General features: G+C 49.9%; 1 protein-coding gene across 1 annotated transcript in view; it reads right to left on the reverse strand.

Annotated features, from left to right (window-relative positions):
* Positions 1-22,768, reverse strand: part of LOC146864194 (chondroitin sulfate proteoglycan 4-like) — a 432,950-nt gene that overhangs the window by 187,879 nt on the left and 222,303 nt on the right. Inside the window, exon 6 of the mRNA XM_085631285.1 lies at positions 5,574-5,772. Coding sequence (XP_085487411.1) covers positions 5,574-5,772 — 199 coding nt within the window. The remainder of the gene's footprint in view (positions 1-5,573; positions 5,773-22,768) is intronic.

Consider the following 22,768-nt stretch of genomic DNA (forward strand, 5'->3'; position numbering starts at 1 on the left):
GTTCTCAGGTATACTGAAGCTAGAAAGGTCTAGCTGTCGGCGTCTGGAAAGGAGATGGCGCTCGGACAAATCAGAGGAAAATAGAACAATGTACAAGAGGGCTTTGTCCAAATACCACCTGAACCTAAAGGTTGCCAGACAGCAATATATTATTGGTCAAATTGACAATGCGAGCAACTCCCAGAAAACCCTATTTAAGGTTGTCCAGGACTTTGTCTCGCCAAAAGCCTGCAGACAGCGGCTCCTAGAATCCCAGGAGCTATGTGACTCCCTGGCCTCCTTTTTTCGGGAATTTTTTTTTGAATATTTATGCTAATTTCCCCACCACTACTAATTCTCTGACGGCTTCCTCTCAATCACCCCGGATTCAAAACAATACAAACGTATGTTCCCTCAACTGTTTTTCGTTAGTCACAGTTGATGAGGTCATTAAAGCTCTCTCGAGAGCTAAATCGGGATCACCATGGGATACCTGCCCTCCCATAATTATGGCAGAACTGGCCTTAAGCTGTGCCCCTGCAATCCGAGACATATTTAATAATTCCATCACTTCGGCCACAATCCCGACTGCTTGGAAAGAGGCGGTCGTACGTCCCATATTGAAGAAAGCATCGGCAGACCCATTGATTTTGGCTAACTACCGCCCCATCTCCCTGCTACCTCTCCTAGGAAAAATCTTGGAAAGCTGCATCAACAGCCAATTAAGCCTGTACTTAGAGGAAAACCATCTTTTAGATCCATCACAGTCTGGTTTCCGTCCCGGTTTTAGTACAGAGACGGCTGTGTTGGCCGTTACAGACTCTCTCAGGCTAACTGTTGATCAAGGAGGATCAGTTATTCTGATCCTCCTTGATCTCTCCGCAGCTTTCGATACTATTTCCCACTCGAAGCTGTTGGAGAGACTTCAGGACTGTGGCATTAAAGGTCAAGCCTGGAAATGGCTAGAACAGTACCTATCGGGTCGAACTCAAACTATTATGCTGGGACCTTATGCCTCTCAAAAAATGCTGCTTGACAGGGGAGTCCCCCAGGGTTCTTGCCTGAGCCCTACTCTCTTCAACCTATATATGGCTCCTTTGGCAAAAGCAGTCGAGTATCTGGGTTTTGAAATTGTGTCATATGCTGATGACACCCAGCTAATGTTCACAATCGGTCCGGACCCAGAACTCGACAAACCCCGCTTTGCCTCCGGTATGCTTGCCATCTTTGACTGGATGTCAAGAAACTGCCTCCAGCTCAACCCTGGTAAAACGGAGGTTATGCTTTTAGGTAAAGCCAATAACAGCTGGTCGGATGAGTGGTGGCCCAACCAACTTGGTCCCCCCCCCATTCCCAAAAAGTCGGTAAAGAATCTTGGGATTCATTTGGATCAGACCCTTACTATGAAAGATCAGGTAGCAGCAACAACCAGCTCCTGCTATTATGGACTTAGGTTGCTCAGGAAAATCTTCCCATACCTCCCCATATCTCAGCGTAGAACCTTAGTCCAGGCAATGGTTGTCAGTCGCTTAGATTATGGAAATGCGATGCTGGCTGAAGTGAGTCAAATCCATCTGGCTAAACTCCAGGTTATTCAAAACACGGCAGCACGGCTTGTTTTGAATCGCCCTCCAGGCTCGGCCTCAACACCATTGCTGAGAGAACTGCACTGGCTGAATATCAGAAATCGATCAATCTTTAAGATCTGTTGTTTGACCTATAATGCTCTAAGGGGAAGAGGTCCTCACTATCTTCGAAAGAAATTGGTCAAATATTCTTCTCAGAGAAATCTCAGATCCAATTCTTTGGACCTCCTTCAAGTTCCCAGAACCCGCCTCACACGCACGGCAGGTAGAGCTTTCTCATACTTAGCCCCTAGCTATTGGAACAAGCTTCCGTTAGCAGTCCGTAAAATTCAGTCACTGACTATTTTCAGGAAGAAATTAAAAACTTTCCTTTTTTAATCTGTTCCATGCGTTGCAGGTATATTTCATCTCCCGTATCTCCCAGTCTAGCGCCTAGATGCCCCAGGGTGAGTTGTGCGCTCTATAAAAAACCCCTACCAATACCAATACCAAATATGTGTATAATGTCACCACGGATGCAAAAATGCAGGATAATGTAGATTCCTGCACCAGAGTCCATTGTTCAAAAGAACTGAAAGTTAGCCTGATTCTACTTGAACACATTTGTCAGTTTTAAATTAGATATTTCACACATTTTATGACACAAGGGCACAGGCAGCTTGAACAACAATGTGTTCTTGTTGGCTTATCAGCAGCATACCCCACACAAGTCTGGCCGAGTTGCCCTACAATATCTATATCTCAGGGTCGCCTGGTATATACAACGATCTGTGCACAGAGGTGATGCATCCAAGGAATAATGGATCGGGCTGGATTATTCCACAGCGTTTCTATCCTGCTAGTTATCTCTAATCATTTAGATTACATAGTGGTCAGTTTATTACATAAATACTGAGATTTGACTATTTAGATTAGACAAGTCTTCGCACTGAACTGTCCTAAGAGAAGTCAGATTCCAGATCACCGGCTTCTGTCCGTCCTGGACCTAGGGAGCTGAACTGAATTCAGCTGAACTCTAGTTACGGATGGCTCCCTCCTCCTTGCCTTGCCGGCTAAAGATCTAACAACACAGAGACCCTGTGTGTGACAGGTATGCAGAGTAACAATCCCAACACCTTCCCCGCAGGCAGCATTGGCTTATTTATTTATGGATTTGTAAAACGCATCAATCATCCCCGAGGGGACATCAGGGCACTAAGAGGCTATCCCTTGTTATGCAGGACCACTAAACAGCACAGACAGGCTCTCACAATAGTGAGTGATAGGAGAGGGTGTAGAAATTAGGGAACCTGGTGCTGTGAATCATGATCAAAACATGTCGTATTCACTCTCCTGCTCACCCTAATATTAACAATCTGTTTCATATGGTCTTTGGTCATAGTGCATGTACTAATTTGGAGAAAAAATGCAGTAAATGTTTTAAACATACATTGTGTCATAGAGATGCTTGTGTGTGACATTGTAAATATTAAAGGTTTGTTTCCTAAATACCACTGCATCCCTTAGAGAGGGTCTGTTTCGTTTACCAGGATGCATGTCTCGTCCCCCGTGAAGCAGGGCATGGTGCAGGACTGCAGTATACATGATACATGTTCCTCATTCATAGCCCATTGATCTCAGTCCTTGTGTTATCGGGTTGGAAGGTGTACATCTGTAGACTTTATGATTAGCCCAACGATAGGTAACATGCCTCTCACCCCACATATTAACAATATCCCTTTTGGTCACTACCCCTACCACAAAGCAGTAACGCAGCCCGCTGAAGGTATGTATCACATATTTTCTTTGTTGTGTTAAGTCAATTATCTCCATTTTAGTTTTGTCTGTTCAATATAATAAGGTAGCCAGGTACAATTTGCATTCATACTATTTCAGTCTGAGTCTGCCCTACTCTGGAGAAAACCAGAAATTTGGAACAAACATAGGCGCTGGAAATAGGTGGACAGTTACGCACCTTTCAGACAGTCTTCGGAGTGATTCCAAACTTCATACACTCCGTATTCGGAAGCATTTTTGGAGGACTTGCGCTGATCCTGTTACTAATAGCAGGAATCCGGATTGTGATTTTTCTGCTATGCAATGGACATCCCAGTCACCAGGGAGATGGAAAAAACACTCTGAACTGAGCGAGTCTCGGTTCCTGTCATTTAGACCAGTCTGGATCGACTGTGTTGCCTGTCCTCCGATGCCTGTTCTGCGGACAAAAATGCGTGTTGGATCTCTGTCTAACACTTCCATCGGTTGCGCCACCGGACATTGATGCTTTACTGGACCCGATAACGGCCTATGTTCTGCTGTGTCCTCAGCGTATTCCAATGTTGATGTCTACATTCTTAGAGCCACCGCAGGATGCTTCAGCTCCTGTTAGAATGGATACCGGCTCCTTTACAAACACTCAGGCCTTGGATGTCACGCAGGCTTCCCCAGCATCGGCTGTGGATAATGCAGAAGATCATCTCTGCTTGGTTGACCTGATCTGTGAGGTGTTGCAGGGACCGTCATCTGCGATGGCAAGCAACAGTGATGTTGCGTCTCCCAGCCAGAACACAAACATTTAGCTCATGGTGTGCTGGGAATAATTTGGCCTTTTTCAAAACAACCAAATTTGGAATTTTAAACAATAGACACTTTTTGCTGAACTGCATGGCTTTCAGACACTCATAGTTGTTCGAACTATATATACAAACATATTTTAGTAAGAATTCTACAGCTTAAAACACAATTTTGGCATTTTTGTAATAGTTACATTTTTTACGCACTATTTTATGGACTAATTAGTTGTTTGCGTACAATGCCTAGAAATACATTAAAAATGTTGTATGTAGTCCAGTCGGATGAGGAGTGGGTGTTATGGTTCATATAGGTACCCCAATATAAGCAGCAATCTAACCGTTCACCTATATTTTCTCCTGCCATTACACTACAAAAGGATTCTTGGGACTGACCCTTTACCTAGTTACGGTACTGCTCACAGGACGTTTTTTTTCCTGAAAATTAGCCTCATTCATGTGCATGAGGATTCTTGGAAACTCAGCAGGACTACCATCTCCAGCATAATAACTATGTATAAGGGTCATTCCCTCCGTCATCCTAAGTCCGACATGACACAGCAAGGTAGATCCCCTGAGGATACCACTTTGGGTATATAAACACCATACCTTTGCTGAGGCAGGGAGAGGTTAAAAAGGACTTCCATGCTGACACACTGACGCATGACGCTGAGGTTACTGCATGCCGACACTCCAGCTCGCAGTGGTCTCACATCCCTTGCGGGGTGTCCATCTCGAGACCAAGACAGGGTCCCACAGTCTCTCACTTCAGGTAATGGGGTTGACTTTATCCTAGAGGGATTCTTGGCTGTACACCTACATACATGCTAGGTACACTTAGGTACATCTAGTTAGGGACGCATCGTAGGAGTACACATTATTTCTGTCATGTATTTTTATACCTGCCTGTATTCATTGTTTTAGCACTATGGTAGGAATCTACCATCCTTTTACTCTGTTGGGGCTTACCATCATTTATATCTGTTTCTGTCTTATGGTTGTTTCAGCACACCTATTTTACACTAGAATGACGCGGGTTCAATAAATGCCTATTGAAAACATCCCCACTGTTTATTCTGTGTATCTCTCTGAGACAAAATGAGCACGAGTGACTTAGCGAAAAGTACTATACTGTTTCCACAATCCCTGATGGGACAGAGTTCTCATGTTGGATAGTTGCCAAGAACTATTCTCTCCTTGGTAAGAGGGTTTTCTAGTGGCACTGTGAGCTAACTGGTATACAGGCAAACATAACCGGTGGGGGTGTCTGGAATCAGACAAGAAAAAAGACAAAATGTTACGGTATCTTTATTACTCATTCAAATTCTGAACTCCAGCATGGTTATTTCTGAGCGTTTGTAAGTCGTTTATTGACTGGGGCATGATTATCTATTTAAATCCATATATACGGAACAACACCGCAAGTCAGTCATGCAGCACACACTTTGCTACGACTTACCACTATGTACAAATAGCAGCTGCCCTTCATTGATGTGAGCCTGCGTAAAGTTGAGAATGTTTTTGTTTGGGGCAGACTTCAGAGCCAGGTGACCATTGCTGGGTGGGGTAACTGAATACGTCAGATCTTCAGGCGAGGAGTCTCCGTCTTCTGCAGCAAGCTCGTTCGGAGTTATTTCTGTGACCGAACCCACCCAAACCTTAACAAAACAGAGAAGATACATGACAAGTGTCATCAACACAGACAGGCCCATATGCACATGTCTATAGTTTGCTGACCAGATGATTTCCCCTCCTAATAATTCTAATTAACATTGTAAAAAGATCCTCTGAGGAGTGGTATCAATGCTGTCTAGTATCTATAAAACTATGTTGATATAGAAGCCCTAGATGACCAGGCACGCTCGGCGGCCATAACGGTGACTAAAGAACAACATAGGATACATCACATAAAGCGCTACTGCAATGTACTGGATGTCTGGTGGACGAAGACCAGTTGGATCAGATTCACTGAATTGCTTTGAGAGATAATGCTACACGGAAATCAAATTTTTCTTTTACAATACACATCTACAGGAGGTACTAATGTTCCCATGGTTTATGAGTGTATTAAAAGTAAGCCTTCCCAACCATCATTCATAAATTAGTGTAACACTTCTAACTTAGCCTAATGTTACTGCAGATACTTTTCTTTAACCTAAAAATGGATCATAAAGGTGATCATAAATGTTTCAGCTGACATGTTTAAACTACATAGGTCATTAAACGGAGATGGCGGTTATTAGAAGGGTAGATACTGGATCCAGCTGTATCGAGTACCCAGTTATCAGCTGCTACAGGTTTTCAGGACTGGAATACAGAATAATATTATGGATCTATAAATGACAGGACCTCTATGCCACGCGGTTCCCCAATGCGAGCCCTTGCCCTCGGACATTTTCTGCCTGCTTTTAGGAGATGGAAAAATGGTTGCGAAAAGTTGGGTTTTAGCTTGTCACCCAGCACCCTGTAAAATGAAGCCAGGAAGGGCGGTATCTCCCTAACCCATAACGAGGCCTAATTGCAGAACTTTCTAGCATGTATTGGTTATTAGTAACTTACTGATGGAATCCTTAAAATTGGATAGACCATGGTTAAATGCTTACAAGATTCATACTTTTATTATATTAAATGGGCTTCCAAAAAGACATTCAACATCAAAGGCGTACAGGAGAGATGTAGGAATATGAAATATTTATTGCCAATTTCCTACATGCTGCACATCGCTCACTGTCTACTTCAAAGCACTATTGGTGAATAAGGGGGTATGGGTTTACAAAAAGGTGGGATGGAAACACAACCGCACTGGGAAGGTGAGCATCAGCCCATCATTTTTCGATCGTGCAATACACATCAAACGTTTTCAAGGTCACAGGTTTCCTAGTCACAATGGTTTGGCAGAAGACCAAGGCTATGAACTTTTTCCATAAAAGGCGATTGTCCAGTCACAGATGCAACTCTAGAGAAAGTATGTTATGTGCCTCTGGGCCTAGATTTCTAAGCACACTGCCTCTGTAGCTCCTGTGGATGTGAGATAACTTTGCTATCTTTAGAGACTCTGGGTTTTCAAGCAGGGCTGTAATGCTGTGACAGCTTGTTTAACTGTGTGTAGCCTCAAGAACGGTCAGAGTCAGCCTTGGAGGCTCGCCTCCAAGCACTTGTTTTGGAGTATTTTAGGCAGTAACTTTTTTTATTTTAATGTGTTTATAGGGTTAATAAAATGCTTTGAGGCAATATCAGAGCAATAAAAAAGGGGAACAATGTTTCTATAGTGTTCCCTGGTATTATAATACAGCAAAAGAATATATTCACATGCCCACTGGAAAAACAATTGCACATTCACCTCTTTGGACACTGCCCACACTTCGAATACTGAGAAGTCAAGGAGTCCTATTAAAGATGTCAGCTCCATCTCTTTCTTTAAATTGTTTAAATTCAGAAAAAATAACCTTTGCTTCCCATGAGCAGCTCGCACCGATCCACACCTTAAAGTGAGGATTTTTAGGTCTTGCCTATGCAGCGCATGCGCTGTCTCTTCGAGACATGATGTATTCAGAATATGGGCTTTAAGCTCTGCCCAGGTTTTTAATTGGCTCCTTTAAATGTCTTTTGAAAATGCTTCTTTTTGTTTGGTTAATTTGTTTAGTAGTCCCTCCTCAGTCTATCCTTTTTTACTGTAGTAACCTGCCATGAAGACTGCCCTTGTTATATGTGATCTTACTCTGTATGTTTTATTTGATATTTGGAGAGCACTCCTTTCTTTTTATTGGCCTGCCTCTGCTCATGCGTGTTTTCTTTACTTCACGCAGGCGGACAGGTTCCCGGCCGATTCATTTGCCAGTGCTTGTTTTGTTTCACACTGCAGTGTTTTTGTGGCTCAGCACAGCACCCACTTCATGAATGCTACACTTTCACTTCTACATCCCTGCAATACACACGTTTGAAAGGGCAGTGTTTTCGTGGCTCAGCACAGTGCCCGCTTCATGGATGCTGCGCTTTCACTTCTACATCTCCGCAACACACGCTTTACGGATGCCCCACTTAAAGCGGAGTTCCTAAAATGTAATTAACTTTGCATCACTGCCTGCAGCCTGTCAATCACTCCCTCCTTCCCACAGCAGTTGCACTTCTGTTTTGAGCACAGTGGATGATGGACCAAGCTGCATGTGCACCTGCACTGAGGGCGGCAGCGGACTGTTACTACATGCCGCAGAATTGCTGACATTGCGCGTTCTCTTCAGTGGTGAATAGATCTAACCAAGTCTCTCCCCACTGCTGAAAGAGACCTTGCACCACCTCCGAATAAAGACACCATTTGTGATCCATCATGCACCTGCGGCTGAGTTCGTCCACCCTGGCGTTCAGTGAACCTGCCATGTGTTGAACCACCAGGGATATGGCCTGATGTTCCAGCCATGTCCAGAGACGGAGAGCCTCTTGACATAGGGTCCACAACCCCACCCCCGCCCTGTTTGCTGCAGTACCACATGGCTGTGGTGTTGTCTGTGAACACCTGCACCACTGTTCCCCGGACAGAGGGAAGGAATGCTTTCAGTGCAAGATGGATCGCCTGAAGCTCCAGAAGGTTGATGTGGAGCCCAGACTCCGCCAGTGACCAGAGACCTCTGATCTCCGCCTCTCCCATGTGGCTGCCCCACCCCAGCAGTGATGCATCTGTCACCACTGTGAACTCTGGTTGGGGAAGAGAGAGGGATCTGCTGTTGACCCAATCTCGGTTCGTTAGCCACCACTGCAACTGGTGAGCAGTGCCCGCCGAGATCTGGATGCAATCGGAAAGATTCCCCTGATGCTGTGCCCCCTGGAACTTCAGGTCCCACTGCCGAGCCCGCATATGCCACCTGGCATGATCTACCAGCAGGATGCAGGAGCCCATGAGACCCAGCAGCCTCAGGGTCATTCTGACCGAAACCCAGGGTAAAGGCTTCAAGATTGGAACCATAGCCCGAATATCCCAGACTCGCTGCTCAGGAGGATAAACCCGAAACTGTGTCATGTCCAGAACGGCTCCGATGAATAGGAGCGTCTCAGAGGGAGTCAGTTGTGAATTCGGCCCGTTCAAAGTGAACCCCCGTGAGTGCAGGAGGTCCGCTGTAGTCTGGAGGTGGGAGACGACTTCCTGGGGCGAGTCCGCCTTCAACAGCCAGTCGTCGAGATAGGGGAAGACTGGAACCCCTGATCTGAGCAGATGAGCTGCGACCACCGCCATCACCTTCGTGAACACCCGAGGGGCACTGGTAAGGCCAAAGGGGAGCACGGTAAGCTGAAAGTGGTCATGGCCCAAGTGAACCACAGGAAACGCCATTGGGCCGGCAGGATGGGGATGTGAAAATAAGCGTCCTGAAGTCCAACGTTACCATCCAGTCTCCAGGGTTGAGGGCAGACAGGACCTGAGCTAGCGTCAACATTTTGAACTTCTCCTTCTGGAGGAAGCGGTTGACGTTCCTGAGATGCAAGATAGGACGCAGGCCTTTGTCCTTCTTGGGCACCAGAAAGTAGTGGGCATAGCAACCACGACCTACTTATGGGGCAGGAACCCGCTTGATGGTTCCCTTGGCCACTAGAGACAAAACTTCCTGTTGGAGAAGGGCCAGATGATCTTCCGACATGTGATGGTGCTGAGGTGGCATGGATGGAGGGGTAGCCTCAAAGGGGAGGGAGTAGCCCCTTCAAAACCCACCTGTCCGACGTGATGGTGCGCCAGTGGGGGAGGTGATGGCGAATCCTGCCACCCACTGCCAATTGATGGCCCTGAAAGGTCAGACTAGGAGGGTTTGGAGGCTGCAGCAGAGGGGGTAGTGGTGCTGGACTGGCCCGCTCATTGGTCCCCAGACCCACAGCCACGCAGGGGCTGAACAGCTTGCACCGGCCTGTGCCTCTGGGTAGAATGTGGTGGGGCACCCCTTCCGTAGCCACGAAAGGGGCGAAAAGCAGACTGCGCAGGGCGGGTGGTGGAGTGGCCCAAGGACATGGCCGTAGCCCGAGAGTCATTGAAGCGCTCTAGCGTGTTGTCTGCTTTGTCGCCGAACAGGCGACAGCCATCAAAGGGCATGTCTATTAGAGTAGCTTGGACATCCCCAGAAAAATCAGTCGACCTCAGCCAGGCGTAGCTTCGAAGGGCTACCGATGTTGAAATTGTCCTGCCAGGCGAGTCGGCGGTGTCCAGTCCACATCGAATGGTAAACTTGGCTGCGTCTCTCCCCTCGGCAACTGCAAGGGAGAGTACGGGGAGAGTACGGCCCGGGCCTTCTCCGGGCACTGGGGCAGCACCTGTGCTACCGTATCCCACACAGAGTGGGTGTAACGGGCCACAGATATGCGGTGCTTACGAACCGTAGTCCCAAGGTGGAGGAAGAAAACATCTTATTCCCAAGATAGTCCCGCTTTTTGGATTCCCAATCAGGTGGTGCATTAGGGAATGCGCCTTTGGACGTCGAGGGTGGACCACCAAGCTCTCTGGGGTGGGGTGTTGGGAGAGGAAAGTGGGGTCGCCCGGAGCAGGGCGGTGGCGTTGGGCAATCATCCAATCCACAGGAGCCCCTGTGTTGGGCCTGGACCATGTGCCCAAAAGGATGTCAGTTGGGACTTCATTAAACGGTAGCAGGGCTCCAAAGAGCTTGCTGCCGGATGAAGCACCTCTGTCAGGAGGTTAGTCCTGAGCACCACCATAGGTAGCTCGAGGTTGAGAGCCTCGGCCGCCCTATGCAACACCACTGTGTAAGAAGCTCCCTCCTCCATAGCCACGGTAGAAGTAGACAACATGCCAATGTCTGGGGAGGTATCCAGACCACTGGCATCCCCCAACTCCTCTCTCCATTATGGATCATACTCAAACAGGTCAGTTAAAGGGTCTCCAGACCCCTCCCAGTCCTGCTCACCCTCCTCTGGTTGCTAATCTGGCCTTAAAGAACCAGGGTGGAACAGAGGTACAAAAGTACCCATCGGCGCCGGATCCGGCATCGGTATGGAAGACACAACCGGCGGTGGCTGTGGATATGGTGCCGGTTGAATCGACGCTGGTGGAGGTGTAATGAGGTCGACCAGTGCCGATCCGGATCCAGGACTGGATCCAAGGGGACCCTGAGGTGCCGGGGCCAGAGCCGTCGAAGGCCCAGGGCCCCTAGCCGAGTCTGCGGGCCGGAAGGAGTGCCAGCGGAGTCAGCTGCCCAAAGATGGCATGCATCGCTTCATAAAAACTTCAAAGCTGGGCTGGGGTCGCTCCGGTTCCTGGAACAGGAGGGAAATTCGGAGTGGAGCCGTGCGTGGGGCACCACCCACATCCCTTGTCGCATCAGCCGACGGATGGGGAGAAGTCGAAGAGCGACAATGCTTCTTCGACTTCTTGTGCTTCGACTTCCCACGCAACCAGGACATCGAACGGCGCGGAGCCGACTGCCAGGCCTTGAGAAGCTTTCGGGACTGCAGAGACTTCGGATTCATGGTCTGGCAGTCGGAACACGACTTGGGATAGTGGTCGTGTTTTCCAGGCACCACATTCACACACGGTGCGGATCCGTCACCGACATCAGTTTTCAGCAGGGACTGCAAGCCTTGAAACTTGGCATCCCTGACATGCACCAGGAGTTGAAGACTCAAAAACGATGTCGACAAAAGTTGGCAAAAAGTCAGTCAAAAAGTGACTGGAGGTACCATTCTTTCTGGATCTGTACTGGGTGGCGCGAAAAAAAAAAAGATCTGACGTCATTGCGCAAGGACGGCGTCTAAGTAGCTACCGCAACTTCATCCCGGCAACCACGATGCCAACGAAGAACGCGGAGCCGACCAACGCCACCTTTCAATGCGCAGGGGTACTGCTGACGGAAAATTATTTGGATCCAGTCTGACACCTGGGGTTAATTCTACAGGTAAGGAATCTATAACCAATTGTCTCTTTCAGATACTCAGCCTAGTAAGGAAGATAGCTGCACAAACAGGTAAGTGTGCAGGCTTGCACACTTAGATGGCGTGCATTCGTTAATGCACTGAGGCCGGCTTACTGAGACATTACACCAAAGTATGGGGTTAGATCATTCCAACTGCGTCTGACGAAAGGATACTTCCATTATGTTCTTGTTAGAGTAGGAGTTTTGTTGATAGATAGGAGTAACATTAGGAACAATTAACATGGCTGAACTGTCTGCTTTTCGCAATTTGAATAATGCTTATAACAATAATGGGTCTCATGTGTATGATAATCACAGGTCATGTTTTATTTACAAGGATTAGATCTTTTCAATAAACATTTGAAAACGTGTTATTGTTTTTCTTCTTTGTAAAACTTTGTGTATGCAAAAGTGACAAACCAAAGGGTTAGATCTGTTTTCAGAAAATCCTTGGGAATCAGAGTGGTCATGTTTGAGGTCTTCTACACCATCTCTAACGCTGGAGGATTAGGAGTCTAGATGTGGTTCTGTGAACTAGCAGCACCAGCATTTACTGGTGATATGAGTAGACTCAGTCTCTATATTGTGAATAAATGTGTAGTAACCATATAACAGTGCACTGTAACTTTGACACAGTCATGATTATCAACACCGGAGCTAGATTTGTTGATGTGTAATGGCCGGCACAGAGAGAATGGAGAGTGGTCCAGAGGTGGCAAGAAGTAATGATAGCCTTGAGGATAATTGTAGGTGAACAGTAACAGAGAGTGGAATTGTTAGAAGGGGTATAGCCGTCTTAAAGTGACATCACCAACACACACAATAAAATGTGTCTGCCGGTAACACTCACAATGGATGGTGGACATGGGAGTGCTGGTTTACAACCATTGATAATCCAGTGATCCGACAGTGCATGCTTTGCTTCTGTTAACTAGTAACCCATTTATTTCATTAGAGGTAATTTATTTATTTATTATTATTTTTTTTTAAACCTTTATTCATCCAAATCAGGGACACAGCTATTCAGCCGACAACCCGGAGGTTCGGCAGCTTCAAAAGAGCAGTACAAATGAGCGTCCACAGTGCACAGAAAGGAGAAGCAAAAAGGTTCTTTTTTAAATAAACACAAACACAAACCAACCCCAAGCAAGGCGAAAAAAGAACACTGAATACACCTGGTGATTGCCCCTCGGGGGAGACCGGACCCCCCTCGTCTATCAGTCACAGTGCTGTGATAAGAGGAAAAGGGGAAAAGCAGAGACTCAATAAGTCAATTAACAATCAAAAATATGTACAGAGCTGGAAAGAATGCTAAGGAGAGAGCTGCTCCTCGGGGGGATCCGGATCAGGAGCCAGACATATGCCCCCCCTATATTGGTTCCACCGCCCCCAAATAGCATGCCACTTCCGAGGGCGCCCTCTAGCGCAGTATACTGTCTTTTCCCTAAACATACTCCAGTCCATGTTTTCCTTCCACGCAGCCAATTTGGGGGGTCCCGCGGAGCCCCACAGGCGCGCGATGTCTCGCTTAGCCACCATGTTACCCAGAGTCACCCACTGGGTCTGTGCCTCATCATGATCAGTAGGCCCCCAAACATTCAAGAGACAACACCGCGCCTCCGGCTGCATAACAATGCCCGTCACCTCCCCCATTACCGCATGGACTCTCCTCCAAAATTCCATGATGACGCCACACTCCCAAATGATATGCAGGAAGGTACCCACCTCCTACATAAGCCCTCCTCAGAAAATCCCATACGAACCAGCCTTGGCCCCGTAACATAAACTCTGTGGAGTATTTTGAGCTGCACCAGCCGCAGACGCGACGGAATCGCGACCTCCTTAGGAGAGGAGACCGCAGACTGCCAGTCCTCGTCATCCAGCTCAAGACCGTCCCTAGTCCATTGATCCCGCAACCCCAATAGCAAGTCAGCCCGAACATTAATCAATTTCTTATAAATAAGAGAGATCGTACTCTCTGGCATATGGCCATCGAGGATCCGGTCCTCCAAGGGAGAGGACTCAGGCACCTTCTCACCTTCTACGAGAACTGACCGCAGGGCATGACGCACCTGAACATAGCGAAAAAACTCGGATTTCCCCAACTCATACTCCTTCTGCAGCTCTTCAAAGGACTTCACCCTACCCTTAATCAGCAAATCTCCAACCCTGGAGATACCGATCAAGTCCCATTTCTCAAATCCTTTTGTATGCCAAAGCTTCCCCAATTTTTCGGAGTCAAACAACGGGGTAGCAAGGGTGAGCCTATCCTTCCAGCCCAGCGAGTCAGTCGCCAACTTCCACACCCGCACCGCCACCCCCGTAGGCCCTGTAAGGGACGAGTCCAGCGACCTCGAGTACAACGCCCTGTGATAATTACCGCCGCGCAACAACCATCGGTCCATGGCGTAGCCGGGGCTTAGCGCCGGACCATAGAAACCATGATTAATCGCGCTCAACTGGGTGGCCCAGTAATAACGTCGAATGTCCGGAAGCGCAATACCCCCGTCGTACCATGGAAGCGTCAACTTAGCAATCGCTATGCGCGGCCTCCCATCCCACAACAGCGATCGTTGAAGGCTTTCGACCTCTCGAAAGTAACTGGCCGGGACCAAATCGAGAGTATTCTGCAAGGCGTAGAGGAAACGGGGAAGAGACATCATTTTGAACAAGGCGGCGTGCCCGAGGAGGGAGATCGGCATTCTCCGCCAGCCCGCAACATCCCGCCGCAAACGCGCCAGGGGAGGGAGCAGGTTCCTCTCATACCGCAAAGTGGAATCAGTGGAGATAAAAATCCCCAGGTACAAGAAACCCTGCTGGGCGATCTGGATCGAACAATTGCGCGGGACAGGTGGAACATCGCCACTCAGAACATACAGATATGACTTACTCCAATTGATGACAAGACCAGAGTTCATACCAAAAGATGTCAGAACGTCACAAACCACTATAAGCGAGTTCTTGGGCGAGGCAAGATATAACAAGATATCATCGGCATAGAGCGAGATACGGTCCTCGTGGTCAGGCGACCATCGAAGCCCACGTATATCCGGGTGCCAGCGTATCCACGCCGCCAGCGGTTCGAGAGCAAGGGCGAACAACAAAGGCGACAGGGGGCAACCCTGTCGGGTGCCCCTCCCAAGCTGAAACGGAGTCGACGCCCGCCCGTTTACCACAACACTCGCAAGGGGACCCTCATAAAGCAACCTCACCCAGCTCACAAACCCAGGGCCAAAGCCGAACTTGGCAAGCACAGCCCACAGATATGCCCACTCCACCGTATCAAAAGCCATCGTGGCGTCAAGAGACACCACAATAGCTGGTTCTCGCAGCGTGCTCGCCCTGGCAATCACTCCATGAAGACGTCTAAGGTTTAACGCAGTGTTACGGTGCGGGATAAAACCCGATTGATCCGGGTGGATCAAATCTCCAAGTACCCGGACCAAGCGGCCCGCCAGGATTTTAGCCAGAATTTTCGGCTCAGCATTAAGGAGTGATATTGGCCTATAGGAGGCACACTTGTCCCGGGGTTTACCGTCCTTGTGTATCACCACAATCGTCGCCAGTCGCTGGTCCAACGGAAGGAACCCACTCCCCCGCGCCTCCACGAACATGGCGCGCAGGTGAGGAGCGACCCTATCCGGAAACAGCTTATACAAGTCAATCGGCAAACCATTTGGGCCTGAGGCCTTGCCCGAGTTCAGCGCGCGGATAGCACCCGCCACCTCATCAACCGTTATATCTCCATCGAGGTCATCTCTATCTACGTCGGAAAGGCAGGGCAGAGAGATGTCCCGCAGAAGGTCACACGAATCCTCAGTTGGTCTATCCGAAACCGAGGCGTAAACCATACGGAAATAATCCGAAAAACACTGTACTATACCCTCGGGATCAACAACCACCTCTCCCCCCTCTTTCGTCAGCTCCGGCACCACTCTATTAACACGTTCTTTTTTATCCAGCCACGCTAGGAGTTTCCCGGCCTTATCGCCAACATCATACAAGCGACCCTGCTGTTCCCTACTGAGGGTCTTGGCGGCATTCGCCACCATGTCCCTATATTCCGCTTGCTTCAAGCTCAGATTATGCAGTGAGGCCGCTGTAACCTCCCCCTCCAGGGCCACCTCTAAAGCCGCGATCTCATCCTCAACCTGTATAACCTCACCATCTCTCCGGCGCTTGGCGGCCACTACCAAGGAGAGGGCCTCCCCTCTCAACACGGTCTTAAATGCTTCCCACAACGACACAGCCGAGTCAACGGAGCCCTGATTGTCCTTAAAATAGTGGTCAACTGTCTTCAGCAGCGCACTGCGCATCTTGGGATCACGAAAGTACCAGGGGTTAATAGGAGCAATCCTACCCCCTCCCTCGCGGCTGACATCCAGCCGGACCTACACTGGCGAATGATCAGATATGCCCCGTGCCATATGCCTAGCCTCCGATACCAATGAGGCATGCGCAACCAGAGTGAGCAGATAATCAATCCGAGAGAGACTACCATGCGCCCCGGAGTGGAAGGTATATTGGCTCTGCGTGGGATGCCGGAGCCTCCAGCAATCTACCAAGCCGAGAGTATCTATAAAGTCTGGAAGCCACTTCTGAGCCCCCCCAGTGTCCCTGGGCGGGTACCTATCCAGCAGCCCAGAGCCAACAGCATTAAAGTCTCCCCCCACCACTAGCATACCCTCCGGGAGGTCCAACAAGGCCCTGCCCAGATCTGCAAACGTGGGGGCCTGCAGGGCGGGAGGGACATAAACCGAAACCAACACCAACGTTCTTCCCTCCCACCTCCCCGCCACCGCCACAAACCTCCCCCTATCATTAACAATGGTGGAGTCCACCTCAAAAGGTAGTGAAGCTCTAACCAGGATGCCCACACCCCTGGAGCCTGAGGAGAATCCCGAATGAGCGATGAATTTGTAACCTTTTCTATTAAGAGCATAGCAAGTATTACCTATAAGGTGTGTCTCCTGCAGCAGGGCCACATCCGGCAAAGACCGTTTCAAGAACTGGAGGACTATCCCCCGCTTAATACGATCTCCCAAGCCATTGACATTCCAGCTAATAACATTTAAGCCCCTACCCCCCCATCCCCACACACAAAGAGGCCCACCCCCCACCCGGAGAGCCACCATTGAACAAGCCTGACAACCATTACTACGCCTTGCAAAAACAAACCCCCCAACAACAACCCCAACATCTCAACTCTTCCCCCCACCCTGCACCCCTGCTGCAGCTTACAAAGCCCCCCCAACTTGCAGTGTGCCTGTCGCCCTACCAAAACACAAAACTACAAAAAGTACCCTGAGGGAGGAAAGAGCTCCCATCTTCCCCCCGCAACCCTCCGTATTGCTGCAATCAGCTGCAAGTCATTGTCCGGGACCAAAGCAGGACAGTCCGGCTCCAAAGGCATCAGCCCTGCCCAACCCGGTCACCTTCCACGTCTGTGGCAGCATCCCCGCCAGTCCGTCGCCGGGGCAAAGCGTCCAACCAGTCTCCGGCCATGGCAGGCGACTCGAAGAAGAAAGTCCGGTCCTCATACACCACACGTAATCTGGCAGGGAAAAGCATAGCATACTTCAGGTCCCTCTCCCGAAGACGTCTCTTCACCCCCAGGAAACTCTGCCTTTGCTTTTGCACCAACTGGGTGAAGTCGGGATAAAAACTCACTGAGGCGTTCTGAAAAGGGACCGGGCCCGTCACCCGCGATGCTTGCAGGATAGCATCCCGATCTCGGAAGTGAAAGAGCCGGGCGACAATCGGTCTCGGGGGGGCTCCCGCCCTGGGCCTCCCGCCAGGAACTCTGTGAGCCCGCTCAACTGCAAAAAACTTCCCAAGGCCCTTAGGCTTCAGGTGGTTAAGCACCAAGTCCTCCACGAGCAGATCTACGGAGATCTCGTCCGAGGATTCCGGGACCCCAATAATGCGCACGTTGTTACGCCTGGCCCGGCCCTCACAGTCCTCCAGCCGGCGGGCGGAGAGGTCTTTCTCGGCCCGCAGCTTACGAACTTCGGTCTGAAGTTCCGAGACATCATCAGCGAGGCCAGTGGTCTTGAGATCAATGGACCTAACCCGCTCATTAGTTTTGCCCAGATCCGCGCGGATCAGGTTGACATCCACCAAGATAGTATCCACTTCATGCGCCAGGGCATCAAACTGTCGCCCAATCGTGGTCTGCATCCCCTCGAGCGCACCCATGACATCCTGCAACGAGAGCTCCGAGGTCGGGGATGAGTCAGCTTTCTGTGCGTCCAGCAACTGGCCCGATCCACCAGGCGATCCCTTTTGCTGGGCATAGCGGTCCATATTGTTGGATTGGGTATAGGCTCCCCGCCTGGTAGCCTTGGGTTTCGGCCTATCCACCTCTGCTTTACCCGACATTGCTGGCACAGAGCGATCCGGTGCAGAGAGACGACCCTCTCTCAGTCAGAGGGAACAGGAGAAGCCGGATCTGCAATAGCCAGTCAGAGTAGGGCGCAAGGCGTCCAGAGGATAGTGAAGCATCAGGATGCACTCCCGGGCCTAGGCAAACAAAGGGCGAGAAAGTGAAAGTGAAAGTACGGCATTCTCCGTCCGCCAGTTCACACCTCGCCAGGCCGCTGTTGTTCAATTAGTGGCCGGGTATCCTGTCAACTCCAGCCCCTGGCATCCCTCGGAGGTAGGCCTCAATCTTCCGCCGTGCACAACTCCGGTCACCGGTGGGTGATCCGACCCCGGGCAGCATCAATCGCCTCAGCAATGAGTCATCTACAGGATGCTGTGCATGTGTAGCAGGATTTAAGACAGGATAATCGACGGAGGGCGCGTGGGTTGTTAAATGGTAGCGGCAATTTCAGTCGATAACCCTTCAAGTATTGCCCGGCGGTAATTGCCTCTCATACCATTCGATAATTTACCAATGAAAGAGGCAGGCGCCGGAGACTGGAAGGCAGGAAACAAAGTTTTTATTCCGTCGGAGCAGAACACATCAGATCAGACAGCAAGGTATCGTCACGAGGTGCTCTAACTGCATCTCTGAGGCCTGGCCTCTTATACACAGGTTTATGACTTTTATTGCAGGTTTATTATACATGGCACATTCTTGAGATTGTTTTGGAACATGAAAGAACATCCTCGGAATACCCACTTCGAGCTCGTTCCCACACGTATCTACAGTGGAAGTCCCCACCCCATCCACAGTAGGAGATGGCTATCACACAGCTGGACATTCCGCCAATTCCCGGGGGTGTGTGCGACCGGCCGGGTCTCAGGGAGTAGGGGCTTTGATCTACTGTAATCCCTTTGATGTGGGGTGTTTCCCTTACAGTAGGGGCAATAAACTGCATCCGCAGGGCTAGGTGATGGCCTGGGATCGAATCGGACAATGGGGCGCAGAGGAAGGGGGTTATCAAAAGAGATGCATGACCATGTATGGGATGTCGGTCAGGCGTAGGATGTGGTTCCATGGCTGGGTCGCGCAGAAGGAGAGGGTTTATGGCCCGCGTATGAGAGAGCGGGGGTGGCCGGCGCGCGGGGGATGCTTGCAGCGCCAGGGGAACGCGCTGGCGATCGACAATGAGCGGGGGAGAGAGTGGGGTGCCTAAAATGGCGGCCGTGCGTTCGCTGTGCGTGGCGCTGGGGAGAGGCAAGATGGCGCAGATAATGTTCAGTTACAAGCTACATTTCCACAGTCCTCCCTTTTAACATATCTTGCCAGCTTGCCTAGTTCGGATCTATCCCCATAATACTACGAACTTCCCCCTCATAAAGAGCTTTCATTCGCTCTGCTTCAAAGTTCAAAGTCTTAGGGCAGATGCAGTTCATAAAAAGCGAACATAAAGGTGGCAGACACTGAATCCCCAAGCAACATCCACATAGTATCACAATCGGTATTAGGATAAATGAAAATAGCCTCCATCCCCAACTTTTAATAGTGTCCCAAAACCAGCTTCCAAGGGACCATCCCTCTTGATCCTGATGAACCTCTGCGGAAAGTCTGTGGAGGTGTTCAATTGCTTTGTAGACTGAGGGTGAGTTATCCGGTACGTAGGTACAACAGCTGGACCCAATGATGCGGCATGCTCCTCCACGATCAGCCAGAACCACATCTAGAACGAGGCGGTTCTGAAGAGCCACCAGGCGGACGGCCTGAAGCTCGGCAGTGTTGTTGGCGAGGATGCCAGCCGTAATGTTCATCGCCGTTTCAACTGCCTGGGTTAAGTGGCGGATGGCACGGCTGTTTGCCATTGGACCCCAGAGTGGAACAAGACCTTTTACTGCGTCCATGAACTGCGCTCCGGTGGAGTCGGCTTGCACAATGTCTTTGGCACGTTTCTGTCGGTGATGGTTTGCTGGGGCCACATATGTCGGAGGAAGGACAAAGGCGATGTAGCAGGTGCCTCCCCAACCTTTCGGAAGCCAGGTGTAGGCCTTAGTACCACAGATGAAGTACATATTCGGGGAGGCAACAAAGGAGGATGGATCGACTGAGTCCAATGTTCGGGTGATGAGGCAGGAGCTGTGGCCCACCAGCTGCGCCCCCAGGCCTTCGAGGCACACAAATCCAGTGATGTTGATGACGGATAGGGCCACTGTTAGGGTGGCGGCCGTCCGTTTCCGGAGGTAAGAGAAGGTGGGTCTGGCTGGGTTGTTGAACACTTGCATTTCAACTCGTTCTTTGGCAGGGATGTCCATGTGAAAAGAAGTGTTTGATCTCAGAGGGCAGAAGAGGGCAGAAGTTTTTCCAGTTTTGTTCAGCCAGAACCCATGGTAGAAGTGTGACACAGTTTTGCCGGAAGTGGCATTGTCCTTGTAGCTCTCCTGCAGGAGGATTGGCCAGGCGAGGCAGGAACCATGGACAGAAAAAGGTGAAGGGATGAAAGGGATTGAGTGTCCAGTGGCATGTGGTAGCAATCCACAGATCCAGCAGTTAGTGGCGTTGGCGGCAAGATTGCGTTGGTGGAGCAACTGCACAAAAGAGTTATTCCAGAACTCCTTACGTCTTTCTCGGAGTTGGGGTGAAAGTGAGATCAAATGGTGTTCTTTCATGGTGATAGGTTGAACGGTGGTCAGTAATGTCTTATGAGCGGGTGTGCTCTCCTCCATGATCCAGAAGGTGACCATGAGGAGAAGGCAGAAGAGAAGGGTAATGAAAAGTGCAATGGTCTTTGAGCTGTGCATTCTGCCAGTCTTTGGGTTTTTGTAGTGGATCTTCGGACGTCCGGTTGCTTCCATCATCTTCATGTCGGGCGCTTCCATCACCTTCAAGGAACTCGGTAGCGGGCAGAACCACAGACTTTGTTTAGTTTCTCTCCTGGTGGCCTTTGAGGTGGCTAGGCTACCGCTCTGAGATTTCCACTTAGTTTGTGGTCTGCTTAGCCGAAGTTCTCTCCTTTCGTCGCAAGTTATACCCTTCCTTGGATGGCACGGTGGGATCGGGATAATTCACTAACTCAAGTGTTTCTGTATCTGGGCAGTGGTGCAGGGATGGTCGGTCCTTGTCCAGAAGTTCTTCTTGGGAGGTGATGTTGTCCGAGGTCGTCAGGGTCGGTGATACCTTCTTGCAGTGGTGTGCATGCAGCCAGTTACGTTTCCCCTCCACTCGAAGAGCTGTTCGGGTGGTGATCAGGACTTGCAGGGGGCCCGTCCACCGGGGCTCCAGACTCTTGGTGCGCTGGAAGTTACGCACTAAGACGAAGTCACCGGGTTGGATGTCGTGTCCGGGGCCCCTGGAAACATCGGGAATGGCGTGCAGCACCTGCTGATGGATAACAGACAACGTTTTAGTTAGGTTATACAAATAGTCAGACATGGGGACGTCCGGGACGTCGTGGATGGATGTTGGCTTTGGTGCAGTCCAAAGGTTCATGGGCCGCCCGAAAACGACCTCGTAGGGTGTCAAGTGGTGTTTAGTGGGGGTGGAACGCATTGATAGCAATGCTAGCGGGAGGGCGTCTGGCCATTTCAGTCCTGTGGTGGCAACTATTTTTGCTATCTTAAGCTTCAATGTGGCATTATGTCGCTCAACCAAGCCTGCAGATTGGGGATGGAAGACCGCATGGAACTTCTGTTTTACACCCAGCCCCTTTAAGATGAGTTGGATAACCTCGGCTACAAAGTGGGGGCCGTTGTCGCTCCACAAAATTCGACAGAGGCCGTATCGGGGGAAGAATTCTTTCAGTAGTACTTTTGCGGTAGTCATAGCGGTGTTGTCGTGGGTTGGATAGGCTTCTACCCACTTGCTGAAGGCACACACAACGAGAAGTACATACTTCAAACCTTGGCACCTTTCTAACTGGACATAGTCCATTTGTAGGACTTCAAAGGGGTGATTGGGAACCCCAAACCCTCCCCGGGGTACGGCTGTTCCTTTCCCAGGGTTGTGTTGGAGGCATATCAGGCATTGTTGGACCAGACGTTTGGCTGAGTCTGGGATTTTGTCGTTGTGCCAGACTTTGGAGATGAGTTCGATCATGGGGGCAGACCCTATGTGTGCGGGGGAGTGTGCCATGGTCAGCATGGGGATCAAGTATGAGTCGGGTAGCAACCATTTGTTCGAGTCTTTAGTTTGCCAGCAACCGTCATCGTCCTTCAATCCCACCCGGGCCCATTCAGTTAATTCGTGTGGTGTGCTGGCTAGTTGGATATCCCTAATCGTTTCCCTGGCATCCTTCCATTTCTCAGTTTGTGACCTGGTCACGTACATATGGGTCGTGGACCTATTCTCGGCTGTGGTTCGGGCAGTAATGTCAGCTAGTGCATTTCCCTGTCCTATAAT

Source organism: Triturus cristatus, chromosome 2_1 (assembly GCF_964204655.1).
Source record: "Triturus cristatus chromosome 2_1, aTriCri1.1, whole genome shotgun sequence".
In the NCBI taxonomy this organism is placed as follows: Eukaryota; Metazoa; Chordata; class Amphibia; order Caudata; family Salamandridae; genus Triturus; species Triturus cristatus.